We start from the raw sequence: 22,287 nt of genomic DNA, 5'->3' as shown, positions 1-22,287 counted from the left end.
ATTGTCATAAATACATGCCAGTTGCCAAGTATCCAAATGTTGACCATGTGACCATGGGGTTATAAGTGTGGAAACTGGTTATGTCACTTTTTTCAGAGTCATTTTAACTTCAAACGGTCACTAAAAGAACGGTTGTAAGTGGAGGACTACCTGTATCATTTAAACCATAACTTTAAAACCAGACTAAAGAATTCAACAGTAAATATGGATTTGATATTATCATTCTGGGTTTGATATTTAATAATTACTGTATAATATGCTGTAGAGTGTATTAGATAGGTCTCACTAAAAATTGCCTATAGTTATTTCTTTATAATGATACACATATATCCAACTGTTTTCAAGTTGTCAAACACATTTACTTCTATAATTTTTTTATATATGGTAATGAAACAATGCCAGTAGTAGTAGTAGTAGTAGTAGTAGTATATAATGAAAGGGAAAATATTAACAGTCAACTTAAATAAAATCACCCTATGAAATATAGACGTTGCTGTCAGCTTCTGGATAAGAAAAGCTACTATTCATGCAAAATCTGGTAAAATGGAGCACTTTCGAAGCAAAAAATTCATAACACTATTGTTACAGATACATTTAACGCAATTGAGAACCAGGAAAGGTCACTCTCTTGAACGTTTTTTTTTAAAAGGCAATCCTAAATTATACAAGTTATGTTTATTTCACACAATAGTAGGGTTATTATACTTTTCATAAAACTGAATACTCCCTGATCTGTGACCACAAAGGAAAAGCAATTAATTGTTTTAGATTGAGAGGATAAAACAGAGAGGATAACTCTTCCATGCAGAAAGATCACCTGTTCATATTTCTCTAGCTCAGAGTGGTATATCTGTCGGATCTGTGACAGCTTGGCCCTGTAGTCAGAGTGTTCAATGCTATTGTCATTTGGACAGCCACCTGATGTTGCTGCTATTGCCGCTGGTCCTCCTCTTCCCCGCTTCTCAGGCCCGGAGACACCCTCAGCCAGCAACATGTTATCTAGTCTCATTAGCTGAGCATCGGGGGGATCTTCTTCCTGAATACCACGTATACTTAACACTGGATAAATATAAATAAGGAGCAGACAATTAATTATCGTGCAATATTTCCCTCATTTTCTCTTTGCAAAGATAGTAATAAACATGATTTCATCCTTATTAATAACTTTTATTGTTTTATGTATAAAATACCAAGAAAAATAAAATAGGAAATTAAAGGGGGAAAAGGGGGGGAAAATATGAGATACAAGAAAGGGAGGATAGAAAAAGGCGTTGACTTCTGACAAGCACAGTACAACTTGATACAACCTCAAGTTTTTGCTTTAACACATTAGTATAATGTGTAATAGTATATTAATATACAACGTCTATAACAACAAATCTATCTAATCAGCAATACCAAAGTCAGTTTCATTGTTTTTCATTACAAGCACAAAATCTAGAAGTGATATCCAAATAAAAAACATAAATATATTTTCCTCTTTGAATAGAACAATCAATTTAACCATTACTGCTTTATCTTCCTTGATGTTGAAATAATCTGTATTTTTATTTACACTTGATAATCTTTATAAACTATCACCATTTATATTAACAAAGTTCACTGTATTCTTTCAGATTCTTTAAAGGGAAAAATCATTTTCATTCATTTTAAAATACTAAGTTTTTCTTTAAAACATTTCTAAAATTAAAACATTCTAATACGTCTTTTTTTAACTTTTTCTTAGCATACATACCTTAAAGTTCACTTTCAGACTAATAAAATTCCAATTAACTCCAATGAACTCATTAAATTTACATCACTCCCTCCAAATTACCCTCATAGAATAATTGTTTTCTTCTTGTATACATGCTTCTTGTATACATGCTTTAAAAAGACCAGAGGGCAAGGCCGGTTAGCAAGAGCTCCGTGTCCAACAAAGGGACCGGGTAGGCCTTCCTCCCCTCCCTCTTTTGGGCAGTTTTAGAAAGAAAGGGCTGGGAACTTCAAGCCAGGGGCACCCTGCAGCCCCCGCCTCACCCACCCCCACTGGCAGCTCTGGCTAGGCAGCAGTTCAGCTTTCCTGGATGGTTGCAACCCCAATCTCCGCCTGTTCTGCCCTTCCTTCCATGGCTGGTGGCAGAGAAGAAAGCTGAGCCACCGCCACTCGGCCCCCTCCCCCAGCCCACATCTCGCCCCCACCCGGACTCTCCACAGCTGCTGGGCTTTGCCTACCACGGCTGATAGCAGATATGCTCATATTGCGCCTCCACCATCCAGTCAAGTTGTGGGAGAGCCAGGCCCAAAAGACAGTCGAGCCTCAACATGCCCCACAAGTGGTCCTGGCCAAGCGCAGCAGGCCAGGAGCTGCTGGTCTCCCTCCACCCCCATCGGCCTTACCTTCTCAGGCCAGGTGAGGAGGGGCTGGGAGGGAAGGTGTGAGGGGCGCCCACCTGAAGGGCATGGCCCACCAGAGGCCACCTGGGTAACCATGCAGCATCAGCAGCAACTCATGAATCATGGTGCCATGCGGGACCGAGCCTGCCTGAGCCCCTATGATACCCCCGGCCTCCTTAGGGCAGAGCCAGCTCTGGGCACTAGATTGGCCCCCTGCAAAGCCCATTGTTTGCCAAGAAGCCCAGCCGAGGCCTCACTCACCGCCCACTGAGGCGCCTGAACTCTTGGTAATAGATGGGATCCTTCAGGCACTTAGCTTGGCTGCCTGTTTAGTAGCCCCAGCCCCAACTTCCTCTGGGTGTCCTGTCAGAGCTGCCTTGGGGTTTTGCCTGCGCAGACGCCACTTGCTTGGAGGGGGTGGGGGGCCTTTTAGAGGAGCGCCGAGATGTCAAAATGACCTCAGGAGAGGCCAGCCAAGGGTGGATCAGACAGTTCAGCCTAACTGAGCCAAACCGGATGAATCCTACCTCTGGATGCTTCTATTTAAACTATCATAATAAATTGGTGTCAGGTTTATATTCCAAAATTACAGTTGACTCCTCTACATTGTCAGCTATTTTGTGAAATTTCCTCAGTGGTTTTGTAACTTTCTACATGTATTTGCATCTCTGAAGTAGTTTTAGTCTTTTTAACATTCTTGGAGCATAGCTGTTCTATAAACTGATGCATTTTATATAAAGATTTTTCAAATACATCTCTAATAATTTGCTCTGCCATCTTCTTAACTCCCTTCTTTAGCCAAAAAGTAGCTTTTTTGTAAGTCACTTAAGAATCATAAAAATTGGAAAGTTTTATTCACCCACAGCAAAGCAGACCAAGCTACAAATTATTAAAAATAATAAACTAGAATCACAATTTTCTACCCTTATATTTCTCCATCATTTCTTTTAAAGATAGTCCACACTTCCTTATTTTAGCTTGCCTTAGCAGCCTTTTTCCTTGTTCTTCAACAAGAAGATATCCCCAAAATGGCGCAAATTGTCAAAAAGGAATAACAGGATGTAACTAAAGTCCTTAAAAATGATTAAGAAATGAAAGGAATTACTTTCTTCCATTTAAAAAATGTAATAGAATGGAATATTGAACTGAATATAAGGGAACAGAATAGGAACAGGATAAGAATAGAATTGTGGAGTGGAGTGGAAAGGAATAGAATTGGATTTGGAATTGGAACGTAATGGAGCAGAATTAGAAAACAAAAATAGAATAATGGAGTGGAATGGAGTGGAGTGGATATAATATTGGAATGGAATTGTTTATCTTTTATATAAAAAAAAGCTTTTCCACTTCATCTCCATGGTCCTCATTTACAGCTTATATAAAATTCCATATATCAATCTAGTATATATAAATGCATTATTATCATTATTAAGCATTTATTTGACTATATTATTACTTTGTCTTATACATAATACTCAACTTAATTTTATTGTGACATTTCATTTCATCATCCTGTATACTTCCAGTAGTAGTGCAGTCCAATATCTCTTGCCATTTGTAGAATCTGTATTCTAAGTGTTTTCTTGACAAATCTTATGTGAACTTCTCTTTGCAACTTGTTATTCATTGCATATTTTATAAAGACTCGAAACCCTCCATCTGTTCCTTTCATCAGTTTACCTTTGGTTATCACTGGTGCTTCTGCTAAAAATACTCTCATTGTTTCTGCCAAGTTTTCTCCCCTTTCTTCATCTATATTTTGAAGCATGAAATAGAGATCCAGTTCGTCTACCTCTCCTTTCAGTATTCCATATGCGGAAGAAGGAATTTCCCTTGAGGTCAGGCTTTTTAGTGACCGATGATAGAATCTTCCGTTTGTCCTTGGACTCAATTAAAACCGAGTCCAAGGCCTCTCCAAAGAGCTTACCCCCTTTGAAAGGAGAAGCAAGCTTCCACTTCGCCTTCATGTCCGCCTGCCAGTGGCGAAGCCACAGCAGACGGCGAGAGGTCACATTGGAGGCGAGAGCCCTGGAAGAGAATTTGGTGGCATTAAGCGAGGCATCGGCGGAGTATTCGACGGCTGTAATGATTTTATTCACATCCTGGCGTGCCCTGGTTATCTCCGGCTGGAAGGCTGGATAACAGCTTGCAGAGCCAAAACAGGGCTGCCCTGCTAAAGTAGGAAGAGGAGGAGGAGGCCCTCATGGCCCATGCAGTGGCCAGGTGGATTTTATGGGAAGCCTTCTCCACCCTTTTATCCTCAGCTTTGAGGTCCTCTAGCAGATCAGCTGGGAGTTCAGAATTGGAAGTGAGGGCAACTATGGGATCGTCCACCTGAGGAAGCTTTAATAGCTCCTCGATACCACTCTCCATAGTATATAGCTTTTTATCTAACCCACTGGGATTAGCTATAGACCCTGGTTGGGTCCATTGGCGCTGGATGACATCCAGAAACAGCTGGGGGGGGCTGGCACTAGGTCTTGAGGGGGGCCTCCTTGAAGAGCCCCGCACCCGGGTTCTGGGGACCAACTGCACTCTTGGTACCTTGCTCAGCCAAAGGTTTATCCGACTGTGCCGGGAGACCCATTTGGGTGGCGGAGGCCCTGGCTTTGGTGAGGATAGCCCTAAACATAGAGGGCTTGAACAAGCCCGAGAAGACGGGCGTGTCAGGGAGAGGATTCTTGTCCTCGGAAAGGCACCTCACTGACCCCAGAAGAGGTCGGGGAGGAAGCTCTGGCTGGTGGGTCCTTAAAACCCGAAGTGCGAACCTTGGATAGGATACGGCCCTGGCAAGGCAAAGAGAGCCCTAGCTGTTGTATGCCATCTGCAATCCCCTGAGAGATTGCACACGCAACCACCTCCTGCATTTCCCAGGGCAGCTGAGGCCCCTGGTCCTCAGAATGATTAGGTGCCCTGGACCTGGATGCAGTCGGAGGCAAGGCCCCCTCTCCCATAAGGGAACAGGCCTCGTTAATAGATTCCTCTGCTAGGGATGAGCTGGGAGATCTAGGGGAAGCCCTGGAGGATTGGGGAAAAAACCCAAAATCCTCCTCTCCTGCCAGGGAAAGGGACCTGTCTCACTGAGGGGAGGGGAGAGAGGGACCCGCAGACTCCTCCACAGGAGGAGAGGGAAGGGCTGCAGCCTTCTGGGCAGATTGAGCCTTCTGGAATTGCCTTTCGAGGACCTTCTGGCGCTTTTCAGCCAATCTTTCTGCTGCCTTGGACGCCTTCTTGGGCTGTTTAAATGGGGACCCAGTCACCCCACCCTTAGCAGCAGGGTTAGTCTACTGCGCTTCCTGGTGGTGGGTCCTGCCTGGTTCATCTCTTCAGCCTCGCTGGTATTGGCCATGGTGAAATCTTGGCACACAGACAGCTTAGGGTGTTGGAGAATGAGTCTCTAAATGAAGCAAAAGGGAGCTGATGGCCCTGAGAGGGCAAGCAATGTCCCAATAGGTGCGATGAAGGCAGCACAAGTTTTAGCGCCAAAATGGAAGTCCGGGGCGCCAGCAGATCCACACTAATTAAATACCAGGGAATGGCCCAGACAATAGCCAAACTCCCTGCAGCCGCCTTGATGGAAGTCCTGGGGACGGGGAGGCCTGTCTGGAGACCTGGAGCAAGGCCAAGAGTTAAGGACCCCTCCCAGCGGTGATCTGCAGTGGAATAGGCAAGGCACAGCTTCAAATGGCTCAGAAATAAAGTGTGCCAATTTTTCTCCTTCCAAAATGGCTGCCACGAGCCTGGAGCGGCACCGGGGAAACTGTCGGCAAATTGGATGGCTCAGGAGAGCCTCCAGGCTATTCAAAGTCCTCCAACAGCTGTAAAAGGGCCCTGACTGCCTACCTGCCCCAAAACGGCTTGCCAGCACCCGCTAACGAGCCTCCTATCATGGTGTGTTAACCGCGGCAGCGTAGAAGGCTGCTCGCTCCAGGCAGCCTGTTCTACGCGTCAGGAGCCAAAGAAGACAATTTCCAACTCTTCTCAATGGAAGAGAAAACAAGAAAGGAGCTAAGGGATCTAAGCTAAGACTCACAAAAATAATAAAGGCTACACTACAGTAAGAATGGAGAGCCCAGCTTGCTGCACAAGGACTGGAACTCCCCAAATGCGTCCTGTTAGGGCGACTGAGTTTTTTAAACTGAGCCTCTGAGGGAGCAAGAGGCGTGGCTACACGAACTTTGAACTCAGTCCTTGGGCAGCAAGCTGAAGTTAACCCATGCTTTGACACTCCAAGCAGCGCCTAGGAGAAACCTTGTAACCAATCGACACACTGTATGGAATAGAAGATGTTTTTTATGTTACGTATTTTGTTCGTTTATGTTTGTTTAAAAAATACAAACTTTTTTAAAAAAAGAATATTGGAATGGAATAAAATGGAATGGAACGGAATGGAACCGAATATTGGAACAGAACAGAAGGGAACAGAATAGGAGTAGGTCCGAGATGGCAAAACTATGGCACACATGCCACAGGTGGCACGCGTAGCCATTTGTCAGGGCATGCGAGGTGTTGCCCTGTCAGCTGGCCAGCGTGCATGAGCGCGCTGGCCAGCTGAATTCAGCCTTTTTTTAAAGCCATTTTTCGCCCTCCCCAGGCTCCAGAGGCTGTATAGGAGCCTGGGGAGGGCGAAAACAGCCTCCCCACCCCACACCCAGATGCCCTCCGTAGGCTTCAGGAGCTTCCTTGAAGGCTATGGAGCGCAAAACACTGGCCCTACTAGCAAACTGGAAGTTCGGGAACGGACTTCTGGTTTGCTCGTAGGGCCAGTTTAAGCCCTCCGGAGCCTTCACGTCACTTCTGGTTTGCTCGTAGAGCCTTCATTTTTTCCCCTTGCCATATAAACTTAGAAACATCCATTTGTGATTGCTTAAATGGAACATCAGTTGTAAGTATTGCATATCTTTTTTTTTCCAAAGGAGCTCAAAGCGACACTTAAAGTTGAGCACTGATGTTATTTAATCTGGAATGAAACATCTGCAAGAAGAAAAGCACACTCAGAAAACACCAAGAACTCAATAAGCTTCATTTGCTTATGCAAACATTTCATCACCTTACTTTAAACAGCTCAAAACATTTTAACAAGAAACAAAAAATAATAATCATAAAATCACCTAGAACCATGTCGTCGAACCTATGGCATGCAGAGCCCTCTCTGTGGACATGCGCGTAGTTGGCCCAGCCCAGCTCCAATCGCGTTTCTCTATCGTGTTTTACTCAATCAATTCCAACTTCTTGTAAAAAAAAAAAAAAGATCTCATGAAGTTGGAATTGATTGAGTGAACTTTTTCACTTGCATGCTTCACAATAAGAGAGACAGGGTCCCATCCTCCTCCTGAAGCCCATTATGATGTGGAGCCACAATGCCACCCTGTGTTGGCTCGACTCATCAAAAAAAGCAGTTTCCTTTCCTGCAGAGCTGCCTGTATTGGGATGCCCCACCATCCCACCAGCAAGCTGAGCGTGGGTGCGCTGCTCCTGGGCTTGTCAGCCTTCGGATGTCATTCCCACCACCCAGCACTAGTTGAGGAGTTCACGGGGGGGGGGATGACAGAGGGAGGGAGGGAGATGAAATTGACCATTGGCTTACCTGAAGGGTCCTTTTCTGTGCACCGCGGGAGAGTCCAAGCAATGGGGTTAATTCAGTCTGGTTGCCCTTGGATACTGAGGAACTTTTTTTTTCTCCCTTTAACCACACCTCCTTGTGTGATTACTGCCAGAATTAATTGCCGAAAAAGTCAATCTGTCGAGAGGATGGAGCGAAGGCGTCCAAGATGTCTTTAGTTGAAAAGAGGAACGAATCCCCGGGCCGAAGACCAGGGTGGGTTGGACTCTCCCGCGGTGCACAGAAAAGGACCCTTCAGGTAAGCCAATGGTCATTTTCCTGTGCACCGCTTGGAGAGTCCAAGCAATGGGACATACCCAAGTTATTGTCCGGTTGGGTGGGCAGAAGCAGAGTCCCGGGATTCGGTCGAAGACACAACCCCTTGAAGCACCCTCCTGCCAAAGGACGCCTCAGCCGAGGCGTAAACGTCCAGTTTATAATGACGGATGAAGGGCGACGGGGAGGACCACGTAGCCGCCTTACAAATGTCTAGGATTGATGCCTGGGTGGCCCAGGCCGCCGTGGTAGCCGCGCTGCGAGTGGAGTGTGCAGTGATGCCTTGTGGCACCGACCTGGACTGGCTTTCGTAGGCCAAGGCGATGCAGGCGCGCAGCCACCTGCCAACAGTGGAAGAGGAGACTTTCTTGCCCAGGGAACCTGGATGAAATGACACGAACAAGGACTCCGACTTCCGGAATTCGGAGGTGCGGCCGATGTATGTTTTCAGCGCCCTTCTCACGTCCAACATGTGCCACTGTCGTTCCCTGGGATGTGACGGTCGCGGACAGAAATCAGGAATTACAATTTCTTGCGTTCTATGGAACCAAGTATTAACCTTTGGAATAAAGGTAGGGTCCAGTCTCAACACCACCCTGTCTGGGTGGACGGTACATAGGTCCTGGCGAACCGACAGGGCTGCCAGTTCTGATATACGACGAGCTGACGTCACGGCGATGAGGAATGCCGTCTTGAGTGTGAGATGACGTAGTGACGTAGTGCTGAGGGGCTCGAAGGGTGGAGCGGTGAGCGCCTGCAGAACCACGGACAGCTGCCAGGTGGGGTAACGATGGACCGTGGGAGGTCGTAAGTTACAAGCTCCTTTGAGAAAGGAACGGACCCTGGGCACCTTGCTAAGGGGCAAGACCGGGTCACCGGCCCAAACGGTGGAGAGGGCCGCCACCTGTCGTCGAAGGGTATTTGGAGCGAGGCCCTTGGCAAGACCCCCTTGTAGGAAGTCCAGGACGCGGGAGACCGGAGCCGTCACCGGGTCTAAACGTAAGGCGTCGCACCATTTGGCGAAGGAAGCCCACGAGGCATCGTAGATTCGAGTGGTTGACGGTCGCCTAGCTGCCTGAATGGTATGTATTACCTCTCCTGAGAAGCCCTCGCGCATCAGCTGGTCCCCCTCAAGTGCCAGACGGCCAATTGGAGCCATTGGGGCTCTGGATGAGTTACGGCCCCCTGGCTGAGGGAGACTTGGTCTGGAGGAATCTTCCACGGAGGTGACAGGGAGAGGCTGACCAGGTCGGCGAACCACGAACGACGGGGCAGGTGCGGGCCCACGAGGAGTACCTCCGCCTCCTCCGCGATGATCTTGTGGATGACTTGTGGAATCAGGGGCAGAGGAGGAAAGGCATAAAGTAGGCCCCGGGGCCAAGGGGAGCGAAGGGCATCCGTCCCTTCCGCCCCCGGGGACTGGAAGCGGGAGAAATAGCGGTGAAGTTGAGCATTTTCCCTGGATGCGAATAGGTCGACCGTGGGAGTGCCGAACCTGCGGGACAGCTGGCGAAACAGAGCCGGATCCAGTTTCCACTCTGCCGGGTCTATGGTGGTCCTGCTCAGCCAGTCCGCCCGGGTGTTGTCGACTCCCAAAATATGGTCGGAACGAAGAGATGCCAGATGCCTCTCCGCCCAGCGCCCCAGGGATTCCGCTTCTTTCATCAATGCCTTGGATCTGGTGCCCCCCTGGCGGTTTATGTGGGCCTTGGTGGCCACATTGTCCGTCATCAATAGGACATGTTGATGGTGAATGTCCTGGTGAAAATGTCGGACTGCCAGGCGGGCCGCACGCAGTTCCAGAAGATTGATGCTGCAGGAGCTCTCTGCGAGTGACCATTTGCCTTGCACCACTAGATGACCCATGTGTGCCCCCCAGCCGGCGAGGCTTGCGTCTGTGGTGACCACTAACCGGTTGGGCTCCTTGAACAGGTGGCCCTTGAGGAGTGCAGGGGACGTCCACCATCGGAGCGATCTTTTCACTGCTGGGGGAACGCTCACCAGTCGATTCGAGTTGCTCCTTGAGGCCCTCTGGTGAGGAAGGAGGAGCCATTGGAGAGCTCTGGAGTGAAGGCGAGCCCATGGGACGATCGAGATGGAAGAGATCATTTTTCCCAACAGCTGTGACAGGAGGACGATCGGGACCCGTCTCGCGAGCATCACCTTGCGGGTCATGGCCACTAAGCTGTCTAGCCTGTCCTGGGATAGGAAGACCCTGCACAGGGAAGTGTCTATGACCGCCCCCAGGTGGATAAGTCTGGTGGTGGGAACCAGATGGCTTTTCTTCAGATTTAGGGAAAAACCGTGGCTCCTCAGGGTTCTCATTGTGACGCGGAGGTCCCGCAAGGCCTGCCGCCTGGACGACGACTGGATCAGGATGTCGTCCAGGTAGCACTGGAGCCTTATGGGTCTGCGCCTCAGTTGGGCTGCTACAACCGCCAGGACCTTGGTGAAGGTCCTGGGGGCCGACGACAGGCCGAAGGGGAGGGCCCGGTATTGAAAATGCCTGCCGGCATAAAAGAAGCGCAGGAACCTCCTGTGCTGGGGACGGATGGGGATGTGTAGGTAAGCCTCCTTGAGGTCGATAGAGGTAAGGAGGTCTCCCTGACGGATCCCCGACAGGATGGACTGGAGGGACTGCATCTTGAACCTCCGGTAGGCGATGTGCCTGTTGAGGTTCTTTAGGTCCAAGATGGCCCTCCAGCCCCCCGAGTTCTTTGGTACCAGGAAGAGGATGGAGTAGAACCCCCTCCCCTCCTGGTCGGGGGGGACCTGCTCTATCGCGTCTATCTCCAGGAGATGAAGAATCTCCTGGTTCATAAGCTCCCTCTTCAGAGGACAGGAAGGAGTGGGGCACCAGATGAAGTTCCGGGGAGGGGGGGATAGGAATTCTAGGGATAGGCCCTCCCTTACAATCTGGAGGACCCAGGCGTCCTCCGTGGTCTGGGCCCAATGGTGGGCGAACAGCTGGAGGCGCCCCCCTATGGGTGACAGGCCCGGGCAGTCACTTAGATTTGCGGAAGGGCCTGTTAGAGGCACCTCCGCGGTTGGATTTACGGAAGCCGAATTGTTGTCTACCTCTGTCCTTAAAGGAGGACCTGTCCTGGAACCTGTCCCCTGACTGACCGGCCGGTCGGTAGGACGGGGAGAAGGAAGAAGAGGGAGAGGGTTCAGAGGCACGAAAGGGCTGCCTCCTGGGGTATGGAGCGGACTTGTGGTCCTGCTTCTTAGTGGTAGAAGGTAAAATCTTTCTTTTATCTTTGGATTCAATGAGGAGAGGCTCAAGCGCCTCCCCAAATAATTTGGCGCCCTTAAAGGGGGCTGAGGCCAGCTTCCATTTATGCTTCTGGTCCGCCTGCCAGTGGCGGAGCCAGAGCAGGCGGCGTGAGGTGACGTTGGCCGCCAAGGCTCTAGAAGCAAATTTAGAGGCGTTAAGGGATGCGTCCGCCGCATATTGGGAGGCCGCAATTATTTTTGAAATATCCTGGCGGAGGCGCAAGTCTCCTGCCGGAAGTTTGGCCAACAGTTCCCTTAGCCATATAACGGAGGCCCTGTTAAAAAAGGAGGCGGAAGAGGAGGCTTTGATGGCCCAGGCAGCCGCCAGGTGGGCCTTATGGCATACCCTCTCCGCCTTCTTATCCTCCGCCTTGAGCCCATCCAGCAGGTCTGCAAAAGGGAGGGGTTGGAGTTGAGGGGAGTGATAGGTGGTTCCACGGCTGGGAGAACCAAAAGGTCTTCCAAGGTGGGGTCCATAGAGTAAAGTTTCTTGTCTGCCCCGCTGGGGGAAGACAAGGTGGCTGGTTGGGCCCACTGGCGTTGGATTACGTCCAGGAATAAGCCTGGAACCGGGACCAGTTCTTGTTGGGGGGCCGGGACGTCGAACATGGCCGCATTGGGGTTTTCGGGAACAGCATCGGCCGAAGGTTGGGCCGGCTTAGGTTTAATCCCTACCCTGGTAGCTAGTTTCGCCTTGCGGAGAATGGACTTAAAGAGAGTAGGTTTGAAAAGTCCGGAAAAGGAAGGGGCGTCCGGGGGGAGGCCCTCGTCTTCAGATAGCTCCAGGCCGTCCTGGTCAGCGTCCTCGATGGCGGAGGTTTCGATGACCACGGATGACTCAAGGGACGGATGGCGGGCACTCTTGGCTGGGGGAGGGGCCGCCGGGCCCCGGGGAGTGGTCCCTGGCCCCGAAGGGGGGGGGAGCACTTTTGGAGGCCCTCAGCAATGCCTCTGGTGATAGCACGATCGACCAAGGCCTGCACGCGCGGTGACAGCTCGGACTCCTGATCAGAGTCTGATTCCGGGTCCCTGGGGTCCTGGAGATGATAGTGGGAGCCCCCAGCCAGGGGAGCCCTGGTGTGACCCTCTGGGACTGGATCCTGTTCATATGACCAGGACGGGGCAGGAGAAACTGGTTCCACCAGTGATCTGTCCGGGGACAGATCCTGAGACTCTACCTCCTCATTCAGCAACACCAAGATATCACCTCTGGATGGGGGAACGGGAGCCACCTCTGGGGGGGACCCTGTCCCAGCCTGGCGCCGGGCCTTCTCAAATTGTTTATCAAGGGCCCGCTGGCGCCTCTCAGCGTCCTTGGTTTCGGCTGCAGACGGGGCCTTGACAGGGTGCTTATTGGTGTCCCCTGAAACGCCCTTGCCCACACTCCCACCCCTACTGAAAGGGGGATCCTTGCTAGGGGCCTGAGAGGGGCCGGATCTAGCCTCAAGGGAACCTGATGGAGGGGGCAGCTCCATGCCAATGACCGCACAAGGATGATGCAGAAAAACACAGGCAAGCGGGTAGGCTGCAGCGGAATTCGACTGGCTACACTGAAAGGCATAAAAAAAGACAATCATGATTAATAATACAGGCATAGGAAAAAATTAATAAATCCATTTCAGCCTAACACTAGTAGCCAAATGAGAGGAGGACACCCGGGAGGTTGAGCTATGAGGTGGGCCCGCAGCTCAGGCTGCAGTAACCCCTGCAGGAGAGACAGGGAAGTCAGTAGGCCAGGAGACTAGAGGCTTTAAAAACAAAAAGGAAGGCCTGGCCAGATCTTAAGGATAGAGAAAAAATTCTTCCCTGTGCTGGTGCAAAGGACACGTGGTGGCCAAATTACCAGCGCCGCTGATGTCCAGTGAGTGGTGGCCGAGGGTCCGCTGGGCGGGCCCGGCGAGGCCCTGTAGCCACCAGGCGGCCTCCTGCATGAGCGTGGCTGAGCGGCAGAGGCCTGAAATTAAAGGCGCGAACTTTTCGCGCCTAAAACTGGCCGCCGCAACAGCGAGGAGCTGGGCGGAGAGGAAAGCGGCAGCCAGGATCAATCCGGGCCGCTCGCTGCTCCACGGCGGCTGAGGGGTGGAAAAAAACGCAGGGAAGTCAAAAAAACGAAAAACTAGGCCGGAAAATAACAACCGGGGAGGGAACCGAGCCAAAAAACAAAAGAAAAAAACCCCCTCGCCGCTGCTGCCGCGCTCTAGTAGCAAGCAGCAAGTTTCCAAGCCTGCACGAGTGCGAGGCTGTGGAGAAAAACCTCCCCCACACACGCTTACCTCCTGGCCTCCGAGATAGCTTGATGTTGATTGCAGAAGAACAAAAGGCAAGGAGAAAAGTTCGTTTTAAAGAGGAAAAGGTTTTCCAAAAATTTAGGAGAGTCCAAGCCAAAGATTAATAGCCTGAACTCAAATATGCATCCGATCTGGGCACTGAGGAAATTAATTCTGGCAGTAATCACACAAGGAGGTGTGGTTAAAGGGAGAAAAAAAAAGTTCCTCAGTATCCAAGGGCAACCAGACTGAATTAACCCCATTGCTTGGACTCTCCAAGTGCACAGGAAAATACGCAAGTTTTACTTTTTTATTGTTGCTAAATGTAATATTTCAAAAGCAGGGGGAGAAATGAACAAGCATAAAAGTGCATTTATCACATTTTTCTTAGAACAATTAGCTGAACACTATGTTGTTTATCATTATTTTAGGCAGTAAAACTTTATTCAGGTTAAATTGCCGTGTTGGCACTTTGCAATAAATAAATGGGTTTTGGGTTGCAGTTTGGGCACTCGGTCTCTAAAAGGTTCGCTATCACTGACCTTGAACATATACACATTACAAAAGCAATCCAGGTTCATCCTCCATGCCACAAGCCAATTGGATCAGTATGATATTAATGGCTTTGCAAATGCAAGCAAAGTGCAGACTTTCCATAACTGATCAGCATGTGGATTATAAAGTAGGCTAGCAGCAGTGATCTGGATCTCAACCTCCTGTTTATTCTTTTCCGGCCAACTGGGTTCAAGAAATAGAAACGACTGTGCAATGACAGTATCCAACTGAGATTCAGAAATGGGGTTGCTGAAGGCCAATAGACTGGTCTATGGTAGCTCTAAACATGGAATATACATAGCAACAATAATAGAATAAAGCATGGGGTGGTTTTTTGGGATAGCTTTGGGCTAGTCACTCCCTCTTCCCCCAAGAAGGAGGAAATAGTAAATCACTTCCAAAAAATTCAGGGATTTATACCGCCATTTGCCAGGAATCAAAAGCGACTTGAAAGCACCAAATTAATATTCATCATTATTTTAGTCATTGTCTATCCACTGCAGAATGAAGGCCTCTTCTGCATATTTCCAACCAATATGGTTGAGCTTTCCTTTGCCAATTGGGCCTACAATACTTGCTGATGTCATAGATCCATCTTGTTTTAGGTCTCTTTTGTGGATGCATTTTAACAAGTGGGATCCGTTCTATGACTGCCTTGGTCCACCTGCCATTAATTCTTCTTGCTATGTGACTAGTCCATTTCCATTTCAATTCTTTTACTCTCTTGATGATATCATATACTTTCATTTGTTCTCTAATCTATGTGCAGGTCTTTCTAACTTGTCTTTTAATGCCAAGCATGTATCTTTCCATGGCACTTTGCACTAATTGTAGCTTTTGTATTGATTGTGAGATTGGTGTCCATGTTTCACCGGCATATATTAGAGCAGGTAGCACACACTGATCGAAAACTTTTCTCTTCAGGCATAGGGGGAGACTGTTCTTGAAAAGTATACTTAGCTTGCCGAATGCCTGCCAATCACATTCAGCACGCTGTTCAATTTTCTTTATTGTATCACCTTCCATTGAGATCCATTGCCCAAGGTGTATATCTAGGCCAAGGTCTACTACATCTATTCTTTTCCAGATAAAAAATTATATTTTCTTTCATGAATTTATTAGACATAACCTGATTCTTTTTCAGGTTTACAAATTCATATGTTTTAAAAGAAAGAATCCAATTACAGATGTTTGGAAAAGCATTCCCAGGTGAAAGTTATTGTTTCCAATAAATACTCTCACCAGTATAGCACCACCATTAGATTTATCTATGCTATATCCATCATTGCAATACCATCAGTTGTATCAGAGCATTGAGAGAATCTACACTTGGGTTCCTATGACTATTCAGATCATCAAACTTCTAGACAGCCTTTTTAAAAAAAGCTAAGGCATCTAATTCATGAATAATTTTTATTAAGGCCTAAAGCATTAAATTAAATTGTTCATTACAGCCAACAATGTGGGTTTTTTATTGCATGTTAACTCAAGTTACTATGTAAGTGAACTAGGTAATATTTTTTCCAAACAAAAGAGTAGATTTGTCTCTGTTAATTAGCGGAGAGAAACTGCTATCTTCATTAAATAACCTCAAAATATTACTTGAACCAATTACTTTAATATTTATCCCAATCATCTAATTAATCAATTAAATTAGTAATAGTTCAAGAAATCTTTCCATTGGTTGGCAGCCTTAATTTTTATGGATGTTTTTAATGGACGATTGTGAGCACCATAAAACCCTAAGAACCTGTGCAGTCGTATATACTAATATGCCATGGATTGTTCTGATTCCTAATCATAACACTCTCTACATATTCATTAAAATGGAAAATAATTAGGCTGAGCCAAGTGAAATTCCCATCATTTCTAATTAGCTCTTAATTAAAACACATCACAACCTAAGGTACTGAGACCTCAATCAATATGCAAATGCAATCATTGCAATATATTTACATATCATTAATTAACATGCTGCAGTGCTGTAATGAACTGTATGAGAGCACTGGTGCCAAAACAAGAATGATATGCAATTTGTTGAGGCTCATTTTCCAATCCAGATTTTTCTCTTCCATACGGCAATAAAGCAGCAGGGCTCATATTCCTGGCTTATGATAGAGCATTTTTTGTTAACAGGAAGGAAAAATATATTAACTGAAATATGTAAGCAGCAAATGCAGGATGTTCATGCCAATAAAACTGGTATAATTGTTTGCACTTCAACCAACTACTAGGAAATTATAAAGTTCTATGGAAGACAGCCTGATATTAGAAAGACAACAGTACATGTCATTAAAATAACTGGTAATGTCTTAGCTCAGGTTTGAGGGGTATATAAAGAATTACTATAGTGCAAAATCTGCCTAAATCTGTTTTATAAATCTTATAGTAGAAGATATATAAGAAACTTTCCACTTGGTCCCTTGTAGATCTTCTCACCTTAACCCATCCCTCAGAGCCTTCACTGTTATTATCCACCCTCAGCTGTATTTCCATGCAAAGTAAGAAGGAAGAATATTTTCAGCACCTTCTCTTCTATGAGAGGTGCGGATCGAAGCCTCCCATTAATATGTCTCAGCTGTTACTATACATGTGAGGTAGAGAAAGCTTTAATTAACTAATCTGCATAGATCTCAGCAACTTGTATATTCTATAAACATCCACACTAGTGAACCTCAAGTACAGCATCTTCATATCATAATCAGCCATTGTTCAAATAATATACAACCTGTCTGCATTACTGTTATTTTGGCACAACAATGGTTGGATGACCCTAGATGATATTATAAATCACTGTGTAGAATGACCTAACTTGGCCACTGAGCATGTTGTCCTTGCTCAGTTCAAAATATAGTTCCAATTAAAAATGGGCTGCCTTCTAAAACATTGAACATTCTAATTTCATACAGCTAATGTGAAATATTATGTACTCTTACTTGGAGGATGCTGCTTTAATATTCAGTGGAGCCTATTTATTTTATAAACATTTTCAATTTGCTTTTCAAAGGTTAAAATGAAGATGCAAAACTGTTTCTTTCCGAGTAAACGCACACAGGATCAAGATACATATTTAATGTTAAAATGGTATTACCGCTGTCAAAATGCATGGATATACATTTATAAAGATAAAAGAATTTTAGCATCCAATTGGGTATAAAATAGTTAAATCTTTGATTTTTAGAGTTGGGCTTTTTTTTCAACATATTGAAAAGGAAGGCATCTAAATGACAATAACAAAACTTGGGGAAGAGTTTTATTACCAAAACTACTTTAGGTCCAGTTCATATATATCAAGCTGTTCTCTTCAAGTCTAATGAATAAGTTTCAACAATAAATGGGATAAATGCTTGAGACAAAGGTGATAGATATATTTTTCATATTTCTATCCTATTTACACTAGTCTACAAGGAGAAAGCCTCATAAATGAAAGTAGCTAAATTTTACAAGAACTGGATCACTAATAAAGGAAAATTAAGTCCTGAGTATTAATACAGCTTCAAGTCAAAATTACATCAAAATAATTCAAAATTACGAGAGGATGTGCCATTATGCTCCAAATCTTTCTGCAAAATGTGATATAGCAATGAGAATGGTGCCACACCAAGCATTATAAATTTATATTTTTATTAATACCAATAACATAACTTTCCATTGATTTATTGGTTTTTTCATGTAACATTTTCATGCTTTTTGCATGAAAAACTGACAAGCTGTAACATCAGATTAAACAACAAGGTTCCATCTTTATTCAGTATCTAAATTGCACTTTTTGACTTTTCTCTTGTGAACTGCAGAAAAATCATCCCTGGGGAGATTCCAACAGTAATCCGCAAGCATGGACGGAGTCCATTTCCTTTGGTATCTCTTCTCCATGCCTGTGATCTGGTGGAATCTCACCCCATGCTCATCGCTCACTGCCCCACAGTTCAAAGGGAAAAATAGTCTAAACGCTAGTGTAAGAAATGAATTTTCAGTGACATGCTTGCACCAAGTGCTTTATAGGTCCTAAGCAAATTTTCCACGTATTTTTCATAGTCATCTGCCTTGTCGTTCTCAAAGTGAAGATAAATTTATACACTTCTATGTGGTACCATTTTCATTGTTCTACCGTACTTTGCCAAGACGTTATGAGGCATCATGATCATTAGACACCTCCCTCCCTTGTAGGCAAATACACTTGCCTATGTATAAATCTTTATTGTGAAATATCTTGAAAACTTTAGCCGACCAGCACCTTTATCACTTGTTTTCTAATTCATCTAATCAAAATATGTAAAATTAACACATTTTATCTTGGAGGTCAACAATTTTCCAAAATCTGTAGACCCAGTGTTACCGTCAAATTAGAGAACACAGTTGGTCTTCTTTTGACAGTAAACTAAAGCAAGGTAAAAAAAAAAACAAATAGTATTTCTAGTTTCCATCAGTTTATCATCCCCATGCCTATTTTTCTTACGGATGGTAAAATAAGAGAAAGAAAAGGGTTCAGCACCCATCTTCCATTAATGCTGTCCAGAGTGTCACATTTTTACAACTTTTTATTAAATATTACAATTATACAAACAAAGTAATATAAATTACAAAAAAGAAAAAGTTCCCTCTGGTTCCTTCTAGGATCCAGTGATCAAATTTCCATTTTATCATGTTTCTTTAGGAATTTAAAATAATAGCATTCTTCATCGTGATTGAAAAATGTTAGCAACCGGTTCTCTGTCTGGTTGCTGAGTGGGTGTGACCTACTCACCCTCCTGCACTGCAGGGGGGATTTGCCCCCCCCCCCAGGCTCTGGATGCTTTCCTTGAGCCTCCAGGAGGGTGAAAAAGGCCTCCCCCGGGTTCCGGAGGCCAGAAACAGGCCCGTTTTTCGCCCTCTCCAGGCTCTGAGGCTTTTCCCAAATCTTCAGAAGGGCAAAAACGGGCTCCCCTGGATGCCATCGGGAGGCCAGAAACAAGCCCATTTTTGGACTTCCGGTACTTTTGGTAAGTCCTTTTTTTGCCCTCCCCAGGCCCCAGAGGCTTTCCCCAAGTCTCCAGGAGGGTGACAACAGCCTCCCCAGGTTCCGGAGGACAGAAATGGGTACCTTTCCAGACTTCTGGGAGGCCCGTTTTCACCCTCACAGAGCCTTCACACAGGCCCTGCACTTACCTGGCATGATGAACGGGCTGCATGGAGACTCCTGGGAGAGGAGGGGAGAGTCCTTGCCAGTCCTTGCAACAACCGGTTTGGCAAACTGGATGTAAAATTAACGTCCGGTTTGCCTGAACCAATGCGAACCAGCTGAATCCCACCCCTGGCATTCTTCCACAGAAGGACTCCCAATATTAATTTAAAAGTTTTATTTCAAATCCGTCCAGACCCATATTCCATTCATAACTCAACGTTCTAATCATCTTTTTGCTATTTTTTTAAGGGAAGGGGACTGTTCTTAAACATACCTTTAAAAATTATTTTGCTAGGGGTTAAAACAAACTCCACCTGGTGTGTTATGAGACTTGTGGATTGCAAGATTCTTCACAGTTGAAAATCAATTAAGCAAATTGTATACATGATTAAGAAATAAGGATCAGCAAAGTTTTATGTTCAATATCAGCTACATTGTGGCTATGGGCTTAGGTGGAATCCCTCAACTCCCCCCTTTTCTGCTCATAAGCTAAATGCAAAAATCCAGTTCTTGCAGTTTACTCACAAGGTCTAACTGTCCGGAGTGCACCTGGGCAATCTCAGGATGTTACCTTTGTCTGGAGAGAGTTGGCTGGCCATAAAAAAAAAATCCTGTCTAGAAACTGATCTCACCACAATGCAATCTCTACTTCTTCAAAGATGTCTAGCTCACCCCAGAACAAAGCCTCTCTATGTGATCAAAATAGAAATGATTTAATTGGCCATAAGCAACTCTAAATTATCGTAATATAGTGACAACGGTGAATACTTTTACCCAAAACCATTTTAACATATGCTCTTTTTATCATACTCCTACAATTATTCACACCTTTCAATGGTACTGGCAAAGATGCTTTGTTGCTGGGCCCTGATTTCTGTCAAGGATCATTTTATTTTTAAAAAATGCTTTATATCCTTCTGCAACAAATAATGGAATAAGATTTTTAATTTTAAGTAATTTTCTGCATCCAACTTTATTAAAAATAGCTAAGATTACTCGAGACCCAGATAATTCTGATAACTTCTGAACTATTAGTTGTATTTAAGTTGGAGTCAGATAAGTTTTCAATACTGGATCTGCTTGACCAAAATCTGAAAATCTAGTTAAAAGGGAGAATCATTCCAATGGTCACACTAGACCAGGGATCGGCAATCTTAAACACTCAAAGAACCATTTGGATCCATTTCCCACAGAAAAGAAAGCACCGGGAGCCACAAAACCTGGGTGGGTGTGGCCAACTCAACTTGACTCCCACCCAGTCACATGACATCCCCTCCCAGACATGCCTACCCAGGTTTCATGGCTCAGTGTTTTCTGTGGGAATAGGGTCTCTCTCTCTTCTCTCCCCCTCCCACTCATTTCTGTTTTTCTCTATTTTTCCTCTCCCTTTCTCTTCTTCCTTCCTTTCTTTCTTTCCTCTTCCTTTCTTTCCCTTTTTTGTTTCCTTTTCTTTTCCCTCTCTCTCATTCTCTCCCTTCAGCTCTCTTTTATTTCTCTCTCCCTCTCCCCCTTCTCTCTCTAATTTGTTTCCCTCTCTTTTCCCTCTCTCCCATTCTCTCCTTCCAGCTCTCTTTCATTTCTCTCTCTATCTCTCTTTCTCCCCTTTTCTCTTTCATCTCTTTCTTGCGCATGCAAGCAAAATACCCTCCTGGGCTGGGATCACGGCGGCGGGGACAGCGAATCCTTCAGCTGCCGCCACTGAGAAGTGAATAGCTGGCTGCGCAGGAGAGCCACGCTGCGGAGACTCCTCAGCGCCAGACTCAGGTCAGCACCAGCCGCAATCCCCTTCATGTTGGCTCAGGAAGGAGCCGCAGCAGCCATCTCTGGATGCAGAGAGGGAAGAGTTCCAAAGCCCTGCGCAAGGAGAGCCCTGTGCAGCGCAGGAGAGCTAGAGCTCTTCCCTCCCTGCACCCAACCAGCTGCTGCTGCTGCTCCCGATTCCCCTCCTTCCTGGGCCAACATAAAGGGGACAGTGGCTCGTGCTGACCTGAGTCCGGCGCTGAGGAGTCTCCTGCGCAGCGTGGCTCCCCTGCGCTGTGTACCCAGTTACTCACCTCATTGCACAGTGGCGACAGTGGGAGGAGTCGTTGTCCCCGCCGCCATGATCCCAGCCCAGGAGGGTATTTTGCTTGCACGCGCACAAGAGATGAGCGTGAGAAAAGGGCTGGAGCTCTTCCCGACACTGAGTTGCCTGCGAAGGACGCAGAATCACAAAAACAGGCGAAAGGCTCATGCCTTCTTGGGGGGGGGGGGGACCAGATTGCATGATTGGGTCAGCAGGGAGCCGCAGGAGGGGCCGAAGAGCCACATGTGGCTCGCGAGCCACGATTTGCCGACCACTGCACTAGACTATCTTATTTTGAACCCCTTCCACTAGAACATATACTGCATTAACCTAATTTATATTAATGACTTTTAAAAAAAGAAAAGAAATAACATCTATATTCCAGAGACTGTTCTTCAGACAGACATGTTGCAGCCAAAAATTTTACTTTGTGCAATATGGTTATTTTCTCTTGTTGCTAAGCAGCATACTCAAGCATTAAGATGTAAATTAATTCTTTTTTACTTTTCTATTCTTAAAATAAACATGGCCACAACATTTTACCGTGCTTGCTACAACTGTGATATGGTTATAGCAGTCCACATGGAATTGCTTCACAGACATATCTAGGCCATAGAAGTAGGTTTTTTTTTCTTAGCAGAACCTTCTGCAATTGTTTTAACACATTTCACTTTCTGTGTTTCTTCACTAAAGAGAGAAAATAGAGAAT

At 46.1% G+C, this 22,287-nt stretch overlaps 1 protein-coding gene across 3 annotated transcripts in view; it reads right to left on the bottom strand.

Moving 5' to 3' along the window:
- The window catches only part of PBX4 (PBX homeobox 4), a 57,700-nt gene that overhangs the window by 11,233 nt on the left and 24,180 nt on the right, over positions 1-22,287 (bottom strand). For all 3 annotated transcript variants that reach the window (XM_081955761.1, XM_081955760.1, XM_081955762.1), the window contains exon 3: positions 818-1,059. In XM_081955761.1, coding sequence (XP_081811887.1) covers positions 818-1,059 — 242 coding nt within the window. The remainder of the gene's footprint in view (positions 1-817; positions 1,060-22,287) is intronic.

Source organism: Natrix helvetica, assembly GCF_964273705.1.
Source record: "Natrix helvetica genome assembly, chromosome: 1".
Taxonomy (NCBI): domain Eukaryota; kingdom Metazoa; phylum Chordata; class Lepidosauria; order Squamata; family Natricidae; genus Natrix; species Natrix helvetica.
Note: the sequence above shows the minus strand (reverse complement) of the source record. Positions and strands in the feature narration are given on the sequence as shown.